Below are 21,501 nucleotides of genomic sequence, written 5' to 3'. Positions count from 1 at the left end.
AAATCCCTTTAGGGAGCAGGAGCAGAACCGTGGGCAGCCAGACTGGGCTGCCACCAACATAGGGAGTCCTTACTCTTTTTATTCCAGTGACCCCCATGTGTGGTTCCCATTCTCCCTTTTTCCCAATTGGCTTTTGTATGGCAGTTTTCCTATTCTCTTCACCATTGTCTTCTGGGCGTACTGGGGCAGATAGCTTATGCTTTAGCCTTTGGTCCTTGACCTGCTCCAAAAAGGCTTCTCAGGGGAGCTCATCACTCAGAGATCCTGGATTTGGAGGTGGATGAACCAACTAGCTCAGCCTTTACTTGTTCAAAGGCTGTTGTATTTATTTATCTGTTTCCCCAGCCCTGGCCCAGTCCCTGGGATATAGTAATCCTATATCCCATATTTGTTCAGTGAGGGAATACCTGAAGTGATGTATAATTGTCCTGGTTTTGCAGGTCAAGAAATGGAGGTACAGGAGGATGAGAGGCCTGACCTGAGCTCTTGCTGAGTGACAGGAAAAGTTTCAGACCGACACTCGCTGCTGAATCGCCCATGGTCTCTTGGCCTCCCAATGTCCTCATGTCTTATTGTCCGTGTCAGCTGGAACAATGAGGCCCAAGCATCACATTCAGACTGTGGTGCAACAGAGCGCAGCCTTTATACACTCAGCATCTCTCTCTCCTAAACTCAGTGGGTTCCTGCTCATTTAATTTCTTCCCTGTATCTGATGGAAGTTTGGCTCCAGGTTCTGGGTCTGTAAGTCAGGGTCTTGGAAGCACAGTGGATACTTGTGGCCTAATCGCACAAGGAAGAGCAGAGACCAGTTTGCTGGAGAAAGTGCTGACGTGGGAGACGATTGGCGCAGACTTCTGCACGGGCCTATTCCAAGGTTATGAAAGGTTCACGCCTCATCTCTCTCATGACCTCTAGTTTTCCCATTTGGTGGGTGCGTTCTGCATGTGTCCAGAGATACGTGTGCTCGGGCCTCCAGAAGGGCAGGTTGTGAATCAGGGGAGCTGGCAGGGAGTGAGCTGTTAGAGACACTTACTAGGACAAATAGCTCGTAGGGGTAAACACACAGAAACCAAATTAAGTAACATTCTAATCCATATGAAAACAAGCCCCTGGGTAGCTTGTGCCAGATGAGGTAAGTGGAAAAACATGATGTCATCATTCAGGCAGGAGTCTCTATCCCTCCTGCAACCTCCCTCTCTTCCTCTCTCCCCTCTTCTCGAGTCTCCGCTCTCTATCACCCCTTCTTGCCTCCCTCCCTCTCCCCAAGTCTTTAATCTCAGCGTAAGCTCCCCTCCTTGCTCTCTCTCCAACACTTGGGAGCAGGGCATCTTCTCTCCTTCCCCAATGCTCTTCTGTCAAGACCCAAGCAGGGTGTCTCCCCTCCTTTAAGATAAACTCATTAACAGTGAGGTGCAAACAACTGATAAAGCATGAAATCTGTTGGTTTGCAAAGGCACAATGTTGGCCTTGTGACAGGTGACAAGCATCTCAAAACCCCCTCCCCAAAGGGGAAGGGGTTTCTAATAGTGAAACTTCCTACCCGCCCTCACTGGGTGATTTTTGTGTTTGGGCCTATTTTGGAGCCCTTGAAATCATATCATAGACCTACAAGGCTGGCAAATTCAGAAATCAGCTGAGCAGAAGCACTGGGGAGGTGAGAAAGGAAGGGACAATGTTAATTCAGCCCAGAAGCAAGCCTGGCTGGTGGGACTGCTCACTTCCCCTTCCAGCCTGGAGCAGGTGGTCAACAGACACAGACAGGCTGCCCCTCCTGCCCGTTCCTTTGTCTCCATGCAGTCCCGCCAGATCTCATTATCTTCTCCTCCAGGCCTTTACAGCTGCTGCCCACTGCTTTTTCCTCAGCTCTTTCTATTCCCTGCCTGCTGCCCACGTTCCTCCCCTTCTCAACACCCTCCAATAGTCTTTGCACTTCCTGATAATTCCATCACCAGGCATTTGATCCAATTTTGGGTCCACAGCTTCCCAGGAGGAGTGGCAGATGGATGGTATGAGTCCCCACATGAAGAGCTGTCTTGGGACTTTGCCTGAGTCAGGCGATGCTCGAAGTATACTGTTTTCCCGAAAATAAGACCTAGCCGGACCATCAGCTTTAATGAGTCTTTTGGAGCAAAAACTAATACAAGACCCAGTATTACATTATATTATATTATACCTGGTATTATATTATATTATATTATATTACATTACATTATACCCGGTCTTATTTTGATATAAGACCAGGCCTTTTATTAATTTTTGCTCCAAAATATGCATTAGAGCTGATGGTCTGGCTAGGTCTTCTTTTCAGAGAAATAAGTAGGAGTAGCCACGGTTGATACATTTCCAACTCCCCTTGCCTGGCTGTGAGGTCCTTTAGGGCAGGAGTGGGTCGGTTTTGTTCATGCTGCATCCCCAGATCTAAGTACGGTGCCTGGCCCAGAGCAGACACTTCATCAGTGGTGCTGTTATGCTCACCCTGTCCAATCCTGTTGTGGGGTCTCGTTGCCATGGAGACTTGCCCAAAGGAAACTGCTTGCGGGCACTCGAGCCATCCATCCAGGTGTGTGTCCACATTAACTCCTTCTTTTTAAGTAATCCTCCATATTACATGTGTGTGCAGGACTTGTTCTATTGCATTTTCAGAACCACCATCTCATAGGATTACCTCAATTGTGTGATATAGACAGGCCAGGGGCCACACACCCCTGCTGCAGATGAGCAGACTCAGAACTGCTGTCTCCTGGCCTCGAGGTCTTCTTACCACCCTCGCCAGGCTGGTTGGGAACAGAACAGCAGCAAAGGTAGAGGCTTGTGGTTCCTTTAATAGTTGTCATGTTTCTTCCACTCCCCCTCCCTTCCTCCCACACCCAGCAGAAGGGAGTTGGGAGTCTTCCACGAAGGTCAAGGATACTTGGCGCAGGTGAGTGCACGGTGGGGGCAAGGTGTTCTTGGTAGAAATCTGGATGGACTGCTCTGTGGGGCTGCTTTATTCTGAAGCTGTTTGTTGACAAATTTCTTATTTGTGAAGGAGACCAGAATATGCCACAGTAAAACATGCCACTTTGGCATAAAGATTATTTTGAGCTGAAGGCAACCGAGAATGATGCAAAAAGAAACCTTCTTAGGGCTTCCCTTATCTGATTAAAAGCAAGTTCTGGGAAATAAGGGAAATAAATTCCTTCTTCACAGAAGATTTACCCCCAGAAGGGGGAATGTGAATGAAACCAACCCCAAGTCCCTTCTCCGGGCTCTGAAGGAGATAAAAAGTTCCCTCATACTTGTGGAGACTAACATTATCACAGACTTTATCTCTTGGCTGTTCTCTTAAAAGCCCATTTATTTTTCCTAAAGCACATGATAGCCTTTCCTTCCCTTTCCTCTACCAACTTAGATATATAATCTTCTAACTTCAACTATTTAACAAGACAGCTATTTCTTTTGTTGGCTCCCATGTGTATACAAATAACCTTTTTTCTCCTGTTAATCTGTCGTTGTCAGTTTAATTCACAGGCTTCCCATTACAGAACCAAAGAGAGGAGAGAGAAAGATTTCCCTCCCCAATACTTGCATGTCATCATGTGGAGAGTGAGAGCCTGCAGCCTGGACTCTGGTCCCAGCTGTCACAGCTTTGGTCTGCAGTGAGAGTCCTTTCCCAGGTCCCCACCTTCCTGTAGAAACACCCCTCGCCCCTGCCACACACGCATTTTCTGAACTATGACAGATGCTTTTAACTTAGAAGAGCACAATTTTCCTCTGCCAAATAGCTCAGCTCCCAAAGTGAATGTATTTACCTTTCATCTTAGGTGGTTTACAGAGGTAGATTTATGTATAAGACCAAAAAAAAAAAAAATCTTTCTTCTTTATAATCTTCACACGCAACAATCCATACTCCCAATCATTATTTTTCACAGCATCCCCAACCTGGAAGTACAGCTATTAAAATCAAGGCCTCTGAGGGGCCAGCCCGGTGGCTCAGGTGGTTGGATTACCGTGCCTCTAACGCCGAGGTTGCTGGTTCGATTCCCACATAGGCCAGTGAGCTGCACTCTCTACAGCTAAGATTGTGAACAACAGTGCTGCCGTGGGCTGCTGTGGTGGGCTACATACAGCCGGGAGGAGCACAAGGCTCATAACACCAGCATGGGCCAGGGAGCTGTGTCCTGCACAACAAGACTGAGAAACAACGGCTTGAACCGGAGTGGGGGAGGGGGCAGCGAAAGGAGGGGGGGAAAATCAAGGCCTCTGATAAGTAAGAGTTTGTCACTAAATCCCACTCTGATAGTTTTTAACCCATCACTTACTTGGTTCTCATGAAATCTCTGTGGTGCTGTGAGTCATGTAACGAGACAGTTTTTAAAAAACGGAAACATTGCAATTTGTGGGGAAGGTCAACAGCTGAACTCACCATTGTGGAACTCACCTTGGGGAGGGTGAGATGCTGGGCTAGGCTACCAGCTGATCTTTGGCTTCCAGTTCTTTCCTCTGTTGCCGTCTGTCATGCAGGGTCTCAGCTCCCGCTCCCTGCACAAGAACGCAGGATACGGTGAGGCCAAAAAGGAGCACCCACGGAGCCATAGATGGGGGAGTCATATCACTATAGTCTCGCTGGCGGCTGGGTTGGAGACACAGGAAGCAGGAGCAACACGATTCGTAATCTGCCGTCCACTCCTCTGCCTGCCTGCCTGCCTGCCAACCAACCAACAAACCAACCCCACTTGCTAGCTGCAATTCGCGCTTGCTAGCTTAGCCACAGCAGTTATATTAGTGGCTAATGGCTAACTGGTTATAGCTGATGGCCATCTACTACCCGAGCCAGCACCTTTCCACATGAGGCCGAGAGCCTGGAAACTGCTCTCTGGGACTCTGTCCCCACACCATCACTCTTGCCTGTGGCTCAAGAAAGACCATCCATAGTGCAAATCAAAGGCCCGGGAGGTGGAAATGTGGAGTGGGGTTACTATAGGGCTAGTTACCTAATACGCATAGTCTCTCAGATGGAAATCCTTTCCAGGTGTGCCTGGATTCTGATCTTGCCACACACGAGCAGACCTATGGGAGTCCTCCTCGGTCCTTTACTTTGCTGCTAACCTGTTACCAAGTCAGTGGTGGAAGCCCTGGCACTCTGGCTAGTCAGCCACAGCTGGGCACCAGCCAGGATTTTCAGGTGAGACCTGTTGGACAAAAGACAGGACTCAGTCGGCACTTCTGAACTTGATTCTCAGTCAGCCGAGCCTACCCAGGAACCCTCCCACTAGAAGAGTCACTTCTTGGGATTTTAGACCAAAAATACTGACAGCTTCTGCCATTCCCCTGGTTTGTACAAACCAAACATCTCCCCCAGACTGGGTTGAAGCAGATGAGAGAAGAAGTGATGGGAAGGCACTAAGGTGATTCATTCGGGCCAGTGGCCCCACAGAGGGTGTGAAAAGAGAAGGAAAAACAAAAATGACACAAAGCAACTTAGATGTTCCCTGCAAGCAGCCAGAGGTGTTACCAGTGAGAGTTCTCTGCTGGCCACCGCTCTGGGCATGGAGGCCAGAGTCCTGCTTTGACTTTCCCAAGCAGAGAGGGTGGGGGGAGGGATGGGGAACAGCTGGTAGGCTGAGGAATACTCACCCTCACAGCCAGGCCAGGTGCTTAATAAAACTTTAATAGTGGCTTCACAGAGCCTAATCCTATAACTCTAACACGCTTTCCTCCCACCCTCTTATAAGTCAATAGACTTTCTTTTTAGAAGAGAGGAACCACAGAGTGACCTGTTTATCACTTGCCGCAGCAGAGACTGGTTTAAGCCCCAGGGAGGAAGGCAGGTCTGCACCTGCTCAGAGGCTGGTGGGGAGGGTCCTGGTAAGAGTCCATTTGCTTCAGGGGACCAAGCCCATCCCCCTGCCTCCCTGTAAGGGAAGGGAGCCTTGAAGCAGTAGGAAGAGTCAGGAAAAGGTAAAATGGCTGTATTTATAGGATTTGTAAGTGCCTCTGGCAGCACAGGAAGGGGCTCTGAGTAGGGCTTCATCATAATTTCCCTGCAGCAACTGCCACCTCAGCAGTTGCCAATGGGACAGTGGGTCCCTTCGGCCTCAACAGTTTGGCCTCAAACATGGCCTTTCAGAGCCTGAGGTGAAGACAGAGGACATGGTAAGTGTCACAGGTGCTCAAAATGGTTTCTTTGGTGCACACGGGTAGAAGGCATTGACCAAGGCTAGAAGTCCTGTATATCAGGCTAGAGAAGAGACAAAGTAACATCTTCCCCGTTGTTCTCCTTGCCACAGGGCTGGCTTAGTGCTCAGGCTGCCCTGCCTGGGAAATGTGGCAATACAGTTCTCAGAAGGAGAAACGACCAACTCAGGCTTCACTACCAAGGAAAGATCCATGACAGGGCTTCAGATTACTAACCAGGCCACCCCAGGGAGGCAGCCTCTGAAATACTAAATGTTCCCACCGCAAAAGAAGTCAAGATCAAGCTCTGGGGTCCCACAGTTCCTGGGGTTTCTGATCTGAGCGCTCCTCTCTCTTCACCCCAGAGGGCCCTTCTCCGCCTTTCCCTATGGAATTCCCCCCATTCATTCTCAGTCCAGTTCAACCTCTAGCTCCTTCACCAAGTGGTCAGTGAGTCTTCTACTTGGCTTTCATCTCTCTTCCTTTGAAGGTTCTCATAGGGGAGGCAAAATTTTGCCTTGACCCATCTTAGATTTTCAGTTGGGAGTAACAAAAAGGCAGATCAACAAGAGAAAAACAGTCGGTTAATGTGTGCAGCACATCACGTAGGAGAAACCTAACACAAAGAGTAACTCAAAGTGGTGGCTTAGGACTCTGACTGAATTTCAACAAAGGACAGTACGTCTGTGGAGAAATGACAGGACAAAGGAAAGCAGGTTCAGGCAACCTGTGGGAAGGTAAATGTAGGGGGGGAGACACTAAGGAGTATGATTTGTTCGCAGATTCCTCTGGCGCCCTGTCTGGGATGATAAGTGTCTGTCTCCAATAAGAGGAAGACTTGTATCCTGTTTTAAGGCAGAAAAGAGAAAAGGTAGAAAGAGCGCTTCCTGCATTTGCTACTTCTTTTGTGTGGTTTTTTATTTTTTTTATTTTTATTTATTTATTTATTTTTTTAATTAGTTTCAGGTGCACAAGACAAAGCAAAACTTAGTTTTGTGTTTTTTTTTAACTTTTTAATTTATTTTAAGTGTGTTTTTCCAGGACCCATCAGCGCCAAGTCAAGTAGTTGTTTCAATCTAGTTGTGGAGGGCACAGCTCACAGTGGCCCATGTGGAGATCGAACCGGCAACCTTGTTGTTAAGAGCACCGCGCTCTAACCAACTGAGCTAACCGGTTCCCCCACATTTGCTACTTCTTAATTGCCTTCAGCTCAAAATAATTTTCATGCCAAAGTGGCATATTTTGAGGTGGCATGTTCTGCTTCCCCTTCATTCTGCGGTGGGCCCACACTTTTCCTGCCCATCCCATCCAAACTGCTATGACTCTGTCCTTTTCTCTCAGGGCTCTGAATCTAGCTAAGCTAGTGAGAGAGCTCATGCTGGTGCAACATGTTGTTTCTTTCAGGTTGCGTGCAATATTGGAATGACTGTCATGCAAGAGATGTTGGCAGTCTGGGAAGACTGGAGTAAGAGAGTGGGTGAGGGGGTCTTCTCTGCAGAGCTTTGTTCACTCCTTTTGGGGGATATCTGCCGCTGTGATGAGAGGTCTAGCTTTCTTATCTGACCAAATCCTATCAGGTTTTTAAGAGATGAAGTTTTGTTTCTATAATCCTCCATATAGGCAGATCTCTAATTATGAGTTATCATAAGTGTATTCCATCCCTTTTGACCTAAATTTGCAAAGCTGAGCTTCCTGAGACTGAGGTGGCTAACCCTCCCCTCGCTGCCCCCGTTAAATCAATGGCAATTCTTGGCAGCAGCTCCTTCCACTTTCAGATCCAGACTGAATTTTCCTCTGCATGCACCAGGCAGACTCAGCTCATTGTCATGTCTAATAAATAAATCACAGCTCAGTGCCATGGGACCCAAATGTAAAATGCAGTGTCTGGCACCACTGGAGGAAAAATAGGTTACCTGGAATCTGGTAAGCAGGTCATCTTGTTTCTTCACTCTGTTCTGGTGACTTCGGTGATTGCTTTTGCTAAACTCGGATGATACACAGGCTCTTTAGGTTCAGGACTTCAACTGAAATGAAAGTGGTTGGACCAAGTAGAGCTAATAAAACTCTTTGCAAAGGGAGGTGAAGAGAAGAACCTTGATTCTTGGCTTCTCAAGGGCTTATGTGTAGTCAGTCCCTCATGAGGCTTGATTCTGCTTCTTGCCTTCAGATTTCAAGAAATACTATTGTATCTGTTTAATAAACACGTCTTTTTTTGTTTAGGGCAGTTTAAGTGGGTTTGCAAACCATCTTTAAGACAAGAGGCCAACACTATTTTGATTTGATTTGATTTGAAAGAGACCTCCGCCACAGAGACTGCATGGGGCCTGGAGGTCTCCTGTGAGGGTCACTCTTTTAGTTTGAGAAGATGAAGACCTCACTGAAATGAAATATGATAGTAAAAGGATTAAGGCTGTAAGCAGCTCATAGCATTCCAGAACTGTGCTGTCAAACAGAAGTATAATGTGAGTCACCTATATAATGTAAAACTTTTGTATTAGCCAGCCACACCAAAAAAAGTAAAACAAAGTGGGTGAAGTTAAATGTATTTTATTTAATACAAGGTATCAGAAATGTTATAATTTCAATATGTAATCAATATAAATAATTACGAATGAAATATTTTACATTTTTTGCAATCCGGTGTGTATTTGACACTTACAAGACATCTCAATTCTGATTGGCCATCTTTCAAGTGTTCAGGTTTTCAGCCTCTGGAGAAGGAGATAGGCAAGAGGAAAGAGAAATGGGAAAGGAAAGGGCTTTTGAAGAGCCAATCACAGTGAATGTTTCAGGTCCCTACGGCATCCTGCTGGAGAAGGAAGAATAGTAGATTATGAGCCAGGAACCACCAGCTCGCTCTGGGACTGTGTCCCGTCACCTGGCCTCTCTGAACCTACAACCCTCATTTCTAGGGTGAAGTGTTGGATGTATTAGATTGTCTCTTTCTGTTCTAACGCCTCTGATTTTATTTAAACTCCTTGAGGGTATTGAATGAGCTGTCCAGTGGTAACGTAATTAATTTAATGCAATCCATTTGGTAAAAACAGCTGTGGCTCTTCTCCTTCCTATGGTCAGGGGACAGTTGTTGGCTGGATAAACTCTCATGCTCACAGATTTTGACGGGAAGTTTAATTACACCAATAACCTGGTGTCCTTGGTCTCTGTTCCCAGTGAGAATGTCAGACACTGTGTATGTGCTAAGCCAAAAGGACTTTTCTTGGCATTGACTGACCTCTGTCTGTCCAGGTCAGGTCAGCCCCAGGCAGGACTGTGGCAGAGATGAAGTTGGCCCCATGATGTCCCTCCATATTTTCCCCTCCCACTGGGTGTTCATTATTCTCCCGTGGTTCGGTTCACCCAGATGTGGGCTTTGTGCAAATCCTTCCCAGAGCCCTTCACCTCAAGGAACCACTCAGCTTCCTCCCTTTTCTCAAAGCACCGTTCACAGGGGGCTGCTGTGATGAGCTTCCTATGCCAAAGTGTGAATGGATGATGGTGGGGATAAAGCTGCCCCCACATCCAGGTCAGGTATGGGTGCTCAATGCATGGCTCCTTATGGCCAGGCCAGGCTAGGCCAAATGAAGGCAGTTAGGGCTCTTCTAGGTTGCAAGTAGCAGAATCCACTCAAAGGAGATGCACAGAAAAGGGCTTTATACTAAGGTCATGTGGTAGCTGGTAGGAACTAGGCGTGGGGGGTGCAGTTAGGTTCCCGCAAGGGAGTGAAACAGAAAGAAACCTGACCAGCAGCAGCAGTTTCTTCTCTCTCTCTCTCTCTCTCTCTCTCTCTCTCTCTCTCTCTCTCTCTCCCTGCTTTATTCTTCTCTCTCTGTGATTAAGGACACATGATGAATTTGTTCACTCTGTAGTTCCAAAGGTGGCTTGTCAGTTCAAGCAACAGCAAAGCCTGCCTGACAAGCATCTATGCATCTTCAATCTAAATTCCCAGGAGAGAGAATATGTTTGCCCAACTTGGGTCAGGTGTCTGCTGTAGTCCAGGCACTATGGGGGTGGTGAGAGGGGTGAGGGAGGAAGTTCCCCCCGGTACAGTACCTGGGTGCAGAGGCCTTTCCTGTGGGTGAGAGAGCATACTTCTCAGAGAAGGGAGGGTGCGGGTGAGGCAAATACTCCAAAGGCTGGTGTTTTTGTTGTTGATTTGGGAAGTGGAATTTCCACATTGTTTGATGTAGAATAATGTAAAAACCCCAGAGAACACATAATATTGACAGTGTTAGTGGGTCTGAATTCTGGATCCATCATTTACTATTGCTATAATCTTGATTATTTAAAATATTTATTAAACCTTATACCATTTTCTACATGCCAAACACTGTAGTTGATTCAGTGCTTTACATATTTTAACTTAGTTAATCCTCATAATGATTCTATGAGATAGGTGGTATTATTATTATTATCATCCCCATTTTACAGATGAAGCAACTGAGGCATCACGAACTTAAAGGAACTTGTTCCAGGTCACACAGCTAGTAAGTGGGAGAACTAGAATTTCAGCCCAGGCTGTCTGGCTCTATTATTCTTGCCCTGAATCCTCATGTTATGCTGCTCTTAGATACATTATTTAATTTCTGTGCTTCAGTTTTCTCATTTGGGAAATGGGTTTAATGACATCTGCCTTCTCAGTTGTGAGGATTAAAATAGATGACACATAATACTTGTAAAACCCTGCCCCTCTGTATTAGTCAGGGTTCTCCAGAGAAACAAAACCAATAAGGTGTGTGTGTGTGTGTGTGTGTGTGTGTGTGTGTGTGTGTGTGGAGAGAGAACGAGACTTATTTTAAAGAATTGGTTCACACAGTTATGGAGGCTGACAAACCTGAAATTTGCAGGGTGGGTGGGTCAGCAGCAGACTGGAGACCCAGGGAAAAGCCAATGTTGCAATTGAAGTTCAAAGCCATCTGCTGGCAGAATTCCTTCTTGCTCAGGGGAGGTCAATCTTTTGTTCTATTCAGGACTTCAGCTGATTGGATGAGGCCCACCCATATTATGGAAAGTAATCTGTTTCCTCAGAGCCCACTGATTTAAATGTTAATCGCATCCAAAGACACTCACAGAAACATCCAGAATAATGTTTGACCAAATATCCAGGCACCCTGGCCCAATCAAATTGGCACCTAAAGTTAAGCATCACACCTTCTGATCATAATTGGGAGGATCCCATGTGAGGAGTCTGAGCTCTTCCTTCTCACCTCTGGAGTCTCCAGAGAGCCATCTTCTGAGGCTTGGAGCTGGGTGTGGCTCAGCCTGATGGTCGACATCCTCAGTTCTCAATCTTGCCGCTTGGTTCACGTGGCCATCGCTGAGGAAGCTACGCAACCAGAGTATCCCTCAGCCACAGAACCCTGAAGCCCTCAGCTCGGCCTTTCAGTACAGCCCTGGGGTAGCTGGAAATGATCGTTTCCTACAGGACTCCTCATGCATGTACCACAAGTGTCCCTGTGGTGATAATCACACTGATAGAATGAGCAGTGAGCGAGCTGGCAAATCTGTCCACAGGCTTGGCTTTCATAGGCAGACCATGATTCAATAAGAAAAGGCGTCTCAGGTGTTAGATTGCCTAACACCTGCCTCAGCATGCATGTTTTTATTATTATTCTACTTTAATAATGCTGCATAGTCTTAAAAATATGTGGGCATATTTTACCAAATGAGATCGCTGTTATAAATAGCTGCCTTGCCTCAGCTTTGCTGTAATGTTCACATGAGACAAGCTCTCACACAACTTTAGAGTCGCAGGAGATGCAACTATATTCAAAGTCACCGAGTAGTATAGAGTTAGCTCAGCAGGCCCCACTTTCTCAAACCTTGTACATCCCAAAGGACGGCCTATCTTCAGAAGGACTGGCCCCTTGACTGGCTCCTCAGTGCCCTTGGAATATGCTGCCTGGTAAGAGTGTTTCTTTTTTATTTTAAATTTCTTTCAAAGTAAAAATACACTTTCCATCACTACAAACTGAGCACAACTACAGCTGTTTACACATCCGTATTTTTATGACGTGCCAACATTTTGCATCCTATATGAAACATTTGGTTTGAAAAAAATCTTTAAGTTCTCTGTTTTGTTTCCTATCTTCTCTCCAGTTGTCTGGCATTCTCTGAAGACATTTTATACTAATTGTGTGAGATTGATTTCCCCAGACACCTAAATGGTAGGGAGGAGAGCAGGGAATAGCACAAGATTTACCATTCGAGGGGGTGGATGGTAAACCCAACTTTGGCTAATGGCATCGAGAACAACTTGAAGGGTAAGCAAAGAGTGTTTTTCTACGTATGAAACCTTGGGTCATGCTGTGTGAGTTTGATCTCTGAGGAGCTGAAGACTGAGGAACTCAGATCAGGCAGAGTCCTACATGACTGATCCCCAGAAAAACCCTGGACACCAAGGCTCGGGTGAGCTTCACTGGTTGACAATAATGGACACGTGTTGTCACACATTGCTGCTGGGAGAATTAAGCCTGTCCCCATGCAACTCCTTTGGAAGGGGACACCTTTGGTTTGCTGTTGGGGGTTCTCAACTCCTCTGCCTCAAATTCCTTTTTCTACATTCTAGCAGCCCAGGCCTCAAGGCTTCTCAAATATAAAATTTCAGCCAGGATTCTGCCATGGCTCTGGGCCATTTCTTTCCTTCTTCCTTTTTTCCTTCCTTCCTTCCTTCCTTCCTTCCTTCCTTCCTTCCTTCCTCTCTCTCTCTCTCTTTCTCTCTCAAATAATATTCTTTTTTTTTATTGGGGAAATATTGGGGAACAGTGTGTTTTTCCAGGGCCCATCAGATCCAAGTCATTGTCCTTCAATCTAGTTGTGGAGGGTGCAGCTCAGCTCCAAGTCCAGTCACTGTTTTCAATCTTTAGTTGCGGTTGGGGGTGGGGAGGGGGGCGGGGGGAGGGGCGCAGCCCACCATCCCATGCGGGAATTGAACCAGCAACCTTGTTGTTGAGAGTTTGCGCTCTAACGAACTGAGCCATCCACCCACCCCTGGGCCATTTCTTCATTCATGTCTGCCCAGCTGTGAGGTTGTTACTCTCAGCTGACACTTTGGAGAGAATCCCACAATTGGCTTAACAGGGTGTTCTTCTTGGCTCAGATGCATTTCAACAGAAGATTCCTTTAATCAAAGGGCCTTTCAGAGAAGTCAAAATAAGAAGAAAAAAAAATTAAACCCTCTCTATTGTCTATATTTGTTGAATAATGAATGAAGCTTAGGCTAATGCTTTGATACAGGTGTTACAAAAGGGTGAACTTCAGATGGGTGAAATCTCAGGCGTCTGAAGTATGGCTCAGGTAGGTATTTTTGGGTGGCTGGCTACCCCAACTCTCGTGATATTGGCACCTTTTATAGTGACTGGAGGAACAGTTGAAACTTGGTCAGAAGGTTTAGCATTGGCTCTTAGATACGGTTTGAAATCTATAGGATAAACACTAAGCCTGACCTAAATGATTCTGGAATCACTTTCCTGATTACCAATCTGTGTAGATTCTCCTCTTCCCTCCCCTCCAACTGCCACCCTCAAACACTGGCTTTTATGGGTACAGGGGGAAGCCAGGCAGGATCTGATGAATCAACCATTGCCAGACAGGATCAGATAATATATAAATGAAAAAATGAGTCCATGTTCCAATAAAACTTTATTTGGCCGGTCCTGATCAAGTTTAATAATGCTTAACAGATTTTTTAAAACATGAGTAGTAATAACAATTCCTCTGTAATAATAATTACATATGAACTTCTGATCAAGGTCAGCAGCTTGTTCCTTTACCAAAAAAGGGAAGCTGCCCTCTGAGGACAAATGGCACATGAAGAGTGGTGTACATTTCCTTTTCTTAAAAAAAAAAAAAAAAGAAAAGAAAGAAAGAAAGAAAAAGAAAACAACCCAAACCAAATACTTCATATTTACATACGTTCCATTTAAAAATTGGTCAGTGTGATTAATTCTGTTTTTAAATATAAGTTTCTAATGTGTTGCAGCTTCCAATGTACAAGTTCTAGTTAGCTGATTAGATTTAAGGTGCTGTCAAGGTGAGGGTGAACATAGCCAAGACGAACACTGGGGGGACCTCTGCTCAGAGTGGCTAGACTTCCTGTGGGTATCTTTGGGCGTGCTAGGGGCGGGGGTGGAGCTGCACACCAGTGGTGGAAATGGCACAGCATTCCAGGGGCCTGGACCATACTTTTGCCGAGGGGCTGCTGTACCCACACACCAGTACCCTAGGCTCTGTGTGAGCACATCTCTGTGTATGCTCCAAACACATCCTGGCCTAAACTAGGAGGGGCATGGTTGCCTTGAGTCCCTTCCTTTGCTGTGGGGTCCCCATGCTGCTGCCTGACCCCTAAGGGCCCTTGATATTGACACCCCACCTTTCACATCTTCTACCTTTCTGGATTCCTTATTCCCTAAGCCACTTGCTCTCTAATGCATTTCTGTAGGGCCTGCTCTTTGCCAGGGCCAAGAAGATGACCAAAATCAAGGACAGATTAATAAAGCCTGATGGGTCCCACGTGCTATATGGTGGGTCCCTCATTGGGTGGGGAGGAGGAGGGGCTGGAGGGATTCACGGAATGGCTGTATTCAAACTTACCCGTGTATGACATCCCCTTGGGAACTAGGGTTGTGTCTGTGTCTGCGCATGTGTCAGGAAAAGTGCATAGGGAGTTCTGGAGGCGGTGTGGACACAAGCCTGGGCGAATGAGTTCTTTTACCCACAGACCTCAAATTGATCTGATCTGCAACAAAGATTTCAGACCAGGCAGGCGTGAGGCAAATACAGGGTCATGGCAAATGAGAATACTTATGTACTTGAGGAGCCAGAAAAAAATATGCTTGGTGACTAGGGGAAAGAAACTGGCTCAGTTTCCAATTTGGGAAAACAAGAAACATTGCTCTGAATAAAGGAACATCGTCGAATGGGTCAGATAGTGATGGACACGGAAGACACCTCTTGGACTGTTTTCTGACTGAAAAACCAGTATGATCCCAGCAGAGGAAGACATTACCATGTTTCCCCGAAAATAAGACCTAGCCGGACCATCAGCTCTAATGCGTCTTTTGGAGCAAAAATTAATATAAGACCCAGTCTTATATAAGACCCGATATTAGATTATATTATATTACATTACATTATATTAAAGACCTGGTCTTAAATTATATTGTATTATATAAGACCCAGTCTTATATTAAGTTGTGCTCCAAAAGATGCATTAGAGCTGATGGTCCCGCTCCCTCTTATTTTAGGGGACACACGGTATAGAGTAGACAGACAGCCGGGGGCAGGGAGACTAGGGTTCAAGGCTTGCCCTGACACTGGCTAGATTCTGCTTCTCTGAGTCTCGCTGTCCTTCGTCATCTGTCAGCTGAGGTTAGTTGAGCCATACTGATTTCAACACCATGCCTGCAAGATTCCTCAGCGCCCAGCCACACAGGCAGGGCCTGCAGACTGCTGTCTGAGACACGTTTCTTTCCTGCAGGCCACCACTCATAAAACGCAAGGACCTCCTCTTCGCTGGGAAAGTGATCAACCCCCAAATTAGGCTCCTGTTCAAACCCGCTCCCAGAGATTAAAGGCTAGTTATTAAGGCAGTTTAAGAAATGGCCGTTCCTCTCCTCGGATCCTTCCTGCGTTCTGCTAACCCCCATGGAGCAGAGAGGGGTGGATGGGGTGGTGGAGGTGCCAGGCCGGTGGCCTCCTCCTGCCAGGCCTGGCTTTCTCGGGTGGCCTCCCGCTGGGGCGCGGTGGGGGGGTTGTTGGAGTGCCCCCTACACCCTCACCACCTTTCTTTGGAGAAGGCCTCCGTCTGCACGAGATCCCCAGGGTGCTCGGAGATGCACGTGCCATTGAGGTCGCCCAGTTTATTTTCTGGCAGATCCTCAGGCTTGGTGCAGAGCTTCAGGGCGCGGGAGATGAACACATCCAGGTCGAACTGGGGGCTAGCGCCTCTGTCGCCGTCGCGGGGGGCTGGACAGCGGGGCGGAGAGGCAGACAGGCCGCGTTCAGGACCCTGGGGAGGCGGGCTGGTGCGCTCCAGGCCGCCCTGCGTGCTCTTGACCCACTGCGCGATCTCCAGGAAGAGGCTGGCGGGCTCGTCCTCCCGGGCTCCGGCGTCCGTCGCCACGGCAGCGGTGGGGGCCGCGCCAGCAGCCTGCTTCCAGTGCGACAGGTCCAGGATGAGCTTGGGCTCTGAGTAGTGGTGCGGCTTATTGTCGCGCCACAGCAGCTTGTCCAGGTAGGACGGAGACCCCACCTTGTAGTCGCAGGAGTGTCCGTAGTCCGCCTCGAAGGCACGCTCCATGGACGAGTGCGACTGCTCCAAGAAGCGCTCGGAGCTGCTGTGTGAGTCCTTGCGCGGGTCCACCTGCACGTCCTCCGCCAGCGGCGCCGAGCCCGCGCGCGGGTCGCGCTGCACCTCGTTCGGGTCCTGGCACCGGTCTGGCCGCCACTCTAGGTCTGATGACAGGCTCACAGGGTACCTGCGATGGTACAGACAGAATGGTAGTTGGACCCCTGGCCCAGTCCCTCCAGCTCCTGCCATCACCCCCCAAGGTGGGAGGGTGGGTGATGAGACAAGATAATGGCTCGCCTCCAGCGCTCAGGTAGAGGGGCTGATTCGCTTAACCCTTATATTCTTTTATATTCAGTCAACACCTTCCAAATAGTCCTTGAATACCTACTATGTGCCAGGCGCTGTTCTAGGCATTACCAGGCACAGCAGTGGACAAAACAAAATCCCTGTTTTCATGGAATTTACTTTCTAGTGGCTGCACCTATGCAGTGCTCCTCAAACTCTGATGTGCCCGTAAATCACCGGGGCACCTTGTTCAAATGCAGATCTTGAGCTAGTAGTAGATCTGAGCTGGGGTCTGCCGTTCTAACAGGCACCCACACAATGTCCATGCCGCTGGCCCAGGGACCACACTTTGAGCTGCAGGGCTCCAATGAGTGCTTCTTAGCCCTGGCTCAGAGTAGAATCACCTGAGGGGATTAAAAATAAAATTCTATGCCTGCCCTTCACCCCTAGTTCCGAGTCAGTAGATCTAGGATGGGGCCCCCATCAGCATGGTTTTAAAACCTCCTCAGGTGGTTCTAAGATACTGACAGGGCTGAGAACTGCTGCCCTAGTGGGTCTGGCTGGATGCCTGCAGCTCGCACAGAGATGCAGAGCAGGGGGCCCGTGGAAAGATTGCAGACACCTCAGAAGATCCTTGGAATTCTGTCCTCTGTCAACTTTCCTCCACTGTTAGTAGAGAGCGAAGTCACCCAGCTAAGAGCAAATGACAGGCAGGAGGGCAGGAGGGCCAGCCGTCAGCTCAGGCTGAGCCCTCCCTTCCCTGGGCCAGGTGTTCTACGAAGAACCTTTCGGGGCAGGGGGGAGGTGCAGGGGAAGGCAGGGAGCCCAGAAGAGGCATCAACCAGCAACCAACTGTTTACGTAACAGGGGGCCACTTGTATCCAGAGGTTAAGCAGTTTGACCCTTCCGGCAGGACAGGGTGTGCCCTCGCCTTTGTTGTCCCCCTCCCGCATGCAGGTGTGATGGGAAAGGTCGGGAGCAGAGGTGCATCAGGTTTAGAAGTGGTCAGAGTAAACGGGCAGTCGCCAAAGAAACCCTGCACCAACTCCATGCCGCAGCCACGATAAGCGTGGGATGAACCTCACTGAGTCCCCAAATACTGTGGCGTGGAGAGGGAGGGGATGCAGGGACCACAGTCAAGGGCAGGCCAAGCACAAGGGGTGGGGGCGGCAGAAGAGTGAGTTTTCATTCATCTCCATTTGCTGGCAACTCTTGATAACAACAATCAACAATGACACACCAATGAGCCTGTCCAAAAATAGCAACGTTTTGCCCTGACCCTCCCTGAGCGCCTCCTTAATCTGAAAGCCATCAAATGTCAAATGACAGAAAAGGAGAAATTGCTCATCTGTCACTTATGTAACTAGCTGTCACATTCACACAACAGTGGGGTTCCCACTTAAGCCCCTTGGAGTCCTAGCTGGTAAGCACCTGACTTTATTTCTAAATGGAGGCGCTATTAGCTAGCTGTCCCTCCCAGGAATGGCAATGGTGATACCTAAATGTTTAGCTGCCTGATCTAAGCACATCAGACTAGGAAGGGACCTAAGAGATCATTACGTGCCTATGTGGAGATTGGCTAAAAAAGTATCTTCTGCCCAACTCTGAATCATTGGTGGTGACACCTGGGCACACTGTGTTGAGAAGGATTCTGAGGCCCAGCCCAGTTTAGCAGGAAACAGTCCTGTGATGGCTTAGCAGTGTCTGACATGGATGCAGATTGGGGAGGACCCCACGTGGGCCAGGTATCAGCTGTGTGACACAGTACCCATCTCTAACCTCTCTGAGCTGTGGCTTCCTTGTGTGCCAACAGGCAATAACAATAATGCCACCTCCCCTAATGACAGTCTTAGGAAGTATGAATCTCCTAGCATGAACCACACGGATGTGTTGTGTAGTGGTAATTTCGCATTGCTTCCTTGTCTTGTATTGCTGCAATTTACTTTTCTAGGGCCAATTCCCAGCCTACTAGAAGTCAGCTCCAACAGTGGGTGCTCATGAAATGCTTGCTGAATAGTGTAGTGAGCCCTGTGTTCAGTAAATGCAGGGTGGGGAGGAAAGCTGATGGTAGCTGTTACATAGGGGAAGGCCCCTGACCCCCCCACACAAGACACGGCTCGTCTTCTACTGGGAGTATCGGGACAGGAGAAAGGCAGAAAGGTAAGTTGGGGAAAGCGCTCCTGGCCTATACAATGTGGGAGACAGAGGGAAAGGTCATGGAAGATCAGAAGCAAAATAGAAATGGGAGGATGGGAATGTGGGCGCTGGAACTTTCTGGAACTGCACCTGTCCCAGTTGGAGAGCTGGCTCTGGTTGGCGGCCATCAGCAGGATGTCATCAATCTCATCCTCGATGCGGAAGGGGTGCTGCGAGGTGGGCTCATCCTCGGGGCACGAGTACGGGCTCATGTAGGGGTGCTGCAGCCCCATCTCGGCTGTTAGGCGATCCATGGGGTTAAAGGTCAAGATCTTCTCCAGAAAGTCGATGGCTGTGGGGAGCAGAGCGGCACATGATGGTCATTTGTTGCCCCTGCCACGCTGAGAAAGAGACCCCTTAACATGGTGATGTTCCCTGCTGTTTGTACTTTTCTGTTTGTGAAAAGGTTTTTAGCCATTTTCTTTCTTATGATCCTCACCATCACCCAGTGACAAATCCAGAGCAGATGCTGATTTTTTGCAGTCACCAATGAAGTAACAGATGCTCGGGGTGGGGTAGAAAGGGGGAAGGGACTTGCTCAAAGTCATGGTTGGTGGCAGGAGGTCCAGATCTAGAACTTTGCCTCAGGCTGGATTTCTCCAGAGACAAGGAATGGAGTGTAGGTAGCTATGTGGTAGCGATTCCGGGAAGCACATTGGGAGGGAAGGGGGACGAAGCCAGTAGAGACTGTGCCAATGAGCAGGTGTCTCCTGAGGGCACCTGGGGCTCAGTTCCACTGGGGTCCTCCAGGAGTCAGCATGGGACACGCCGCAGAGCTGGCCCCGCTTGTGGAAGGAGCTGAGGTCTCTCTATACCTACTACCATTTGTCTCCAGTGAGTCCGGCTGGGGTGGGCAGGGGAGCCTGCTCCCCTCAGGGCCAGCAGTAAAAAGCCTCTGTGGGAAGGGTCAGTGGAGGTGGGGCAGGGGGGATAGGGTCTGACAGCTCAGCGCTCCCACTTTGAGACCAGGACTCTTTCTACCATATGTTGTCCCTGGAGGTCTGACAAATAAAGGCAGGCTTAAGCTTCAAAATATTTCACCACCAGGCTGATACCGCGCTTACTGTGCCAGGCAGTAACCCTTTAGGGTTAGACCAAGGGGAGGTCCTAGCATCTGGAACCTGGGGACACGGAGGGGCACTCAGAAACTTGTACAGTAGGTATTTGCCAACCAGCACGAACGTATATTAAAATTTCACTAGGGTGTTATGGGTATGCCCTGGGCACAGCTACTGGTGCCCGTTTTCCTGAGCAGGGTAGGGGTACCCAGCTGCCTTATGAGCTCAGCCCTGGGTTATCTCAGGGCAAGGTCTAGCCTGGAGGTTTGTATTACTCCTCAGCGCTGGAGGATCCACTTAAATCATGAGTTGGCTAATCACGTTACAGCCCACGTGCAAAGACAGGAACGCAGCTCCAGGCCCAGGCTGCTGTCCCCTGGGAGGGGCTCCTGGGTGGGCCTCGGCCTCTACTATTCCCCTGCCCCTCACACCTGCCCTGGATGTCTTTGCAGGAAAATCCATCAATGATTCAGGAAATCGAAGGAATCTGAAGGTCACTGGCCTCCCTGGAGGACACGTGGCTGCTTTGTAACACTAGACCGAAAGATCAGTTCAGCAGCATTAGCTCTGATCGCCCCAAACGTTCTGGGGCTCAGGGGGATGCTTCTGAGCCAGGGCTGCAGACCTGAGAGGGGATCAGCCTCGCAGACTCCCGGGACGGGGAAGGACCAGGCGCTGCAGTGCACAGCCCAGCTCCAGGCTGGGCGAGCCAAGGCTTGGCCTCTTTGGGCCTCCGGCCCCTCCGTCAGCCCTGTCTATGACCCTAGATCTTTTGACAAGGAAATGGAGAGTTAAAGCGTTAAACGGCAGGCATCATCACCATTAGCATCAAGATTAAAAAACGACCCAGCAAACCCTGAAGTGGGAACGTGCCAATCCCAACGGGCATTGCACTGAGGCTAACAAGAATGTGAGTCTTCTCTTTCATCCCCCTGACAGCTGGTCCCCTAGCAGGTGCCCAGATGCTTCTGGGAAGCCCAAATATTAGAAAGCCCTTCCTTACATCAAACCTAAATCTGCCCCCTTTAACTTCTACCCTAGCCTTGCTCTGCCCTCTGTCGTCCCCCCACATCAGGGTGTTGTCCTTTCTTCTCCATGACTGCCCCTCTCATGCTTCAAGGCAAAAGTCATGTCCCACGCAAGCCCCCTCTCCACCTGGCACACAACAGGCATACGTCTCCCAGCCTCCCCTGCAGTTAGATGTGTGTGGCTGTGTGACTGGGGCCAATGGAACGGGGGTGGAAGTGATGAGCACACCACCCATTTCCAGGCCTGACCCATGAAAACCTCCTGCAAGAGTCTCTGCAATCTCTTCCCCTGGCGTCAGCTGGAAGCTGGTGTCTGGGGGAATCTGAGAGCGATGTGTTGAAGATGGCAGCCCTTCTGACAGCCTGGGTCCTGGGCAGAGCCCGCCCCCAGACTCCCCCACTTAGTCGGGACTTAAGGTCAGCAGTGAATACACTGCTAGCTGGGTAGGCCTGGAGATTTCAGGTTGACCTGCCATGGCACTGGCTTTAC

At 48.8% G+C, this 21,501-nt stretch overlaps 1 protein-coding gene across 3 annotated transcripts in view; it reads right to left on the bottom strand.

Annotated features, from left to right (window-relative positions):
- Positions 1–13,775: 13,775 nt before the first annotated feature.
- MAPK4 (mitogen-activated protein kinase 4) overlaps positions 13,776–21,501 on the bottom strand; it is a 136,636-nt gene continuing 128,910 nt past the window's right edge. For all 3 annotated transcript variants that reach the window (XM_019721748.3, XM_019721742.3, XM_074339972.2), the window contains exons 5-6: positions 19,016–19,217; positions 13,776–16,631 (exon numbers count right to left, since the gene is read on the bottom strand). In XM_019721748.3, the coding sequence (XP_019577307.2) occupies positions 15,929–16,631; positions 19,016–19,217 (905 nt within the window). In that variant the 3' untranslated portion in view covers positions 13,776–15,928. The remainder of the gene's footprint in view (positions 16,632–19,015; positions 19,218–21,501) is intronic.

Source organism: Rhinolophus sinicus, chromosome 4 (genome assembly GCF_057876585.1).
Source record: "Rhinolophus sinicus isolate RSI-liver-muscle chromosome 4, RSI-T2T, whole genome shotgun sequence".
NCBI lineage: Eukaryota > Metazoa > Chordata > Mammalia > Chiroptera > Rhinolophidae > Rhinolophus > Rhinolophus sinicus.
Note: the sequence above shows the minus strand (reverse complement) of the source record. Positions and strands in the feature narration are given on the sequence as shown.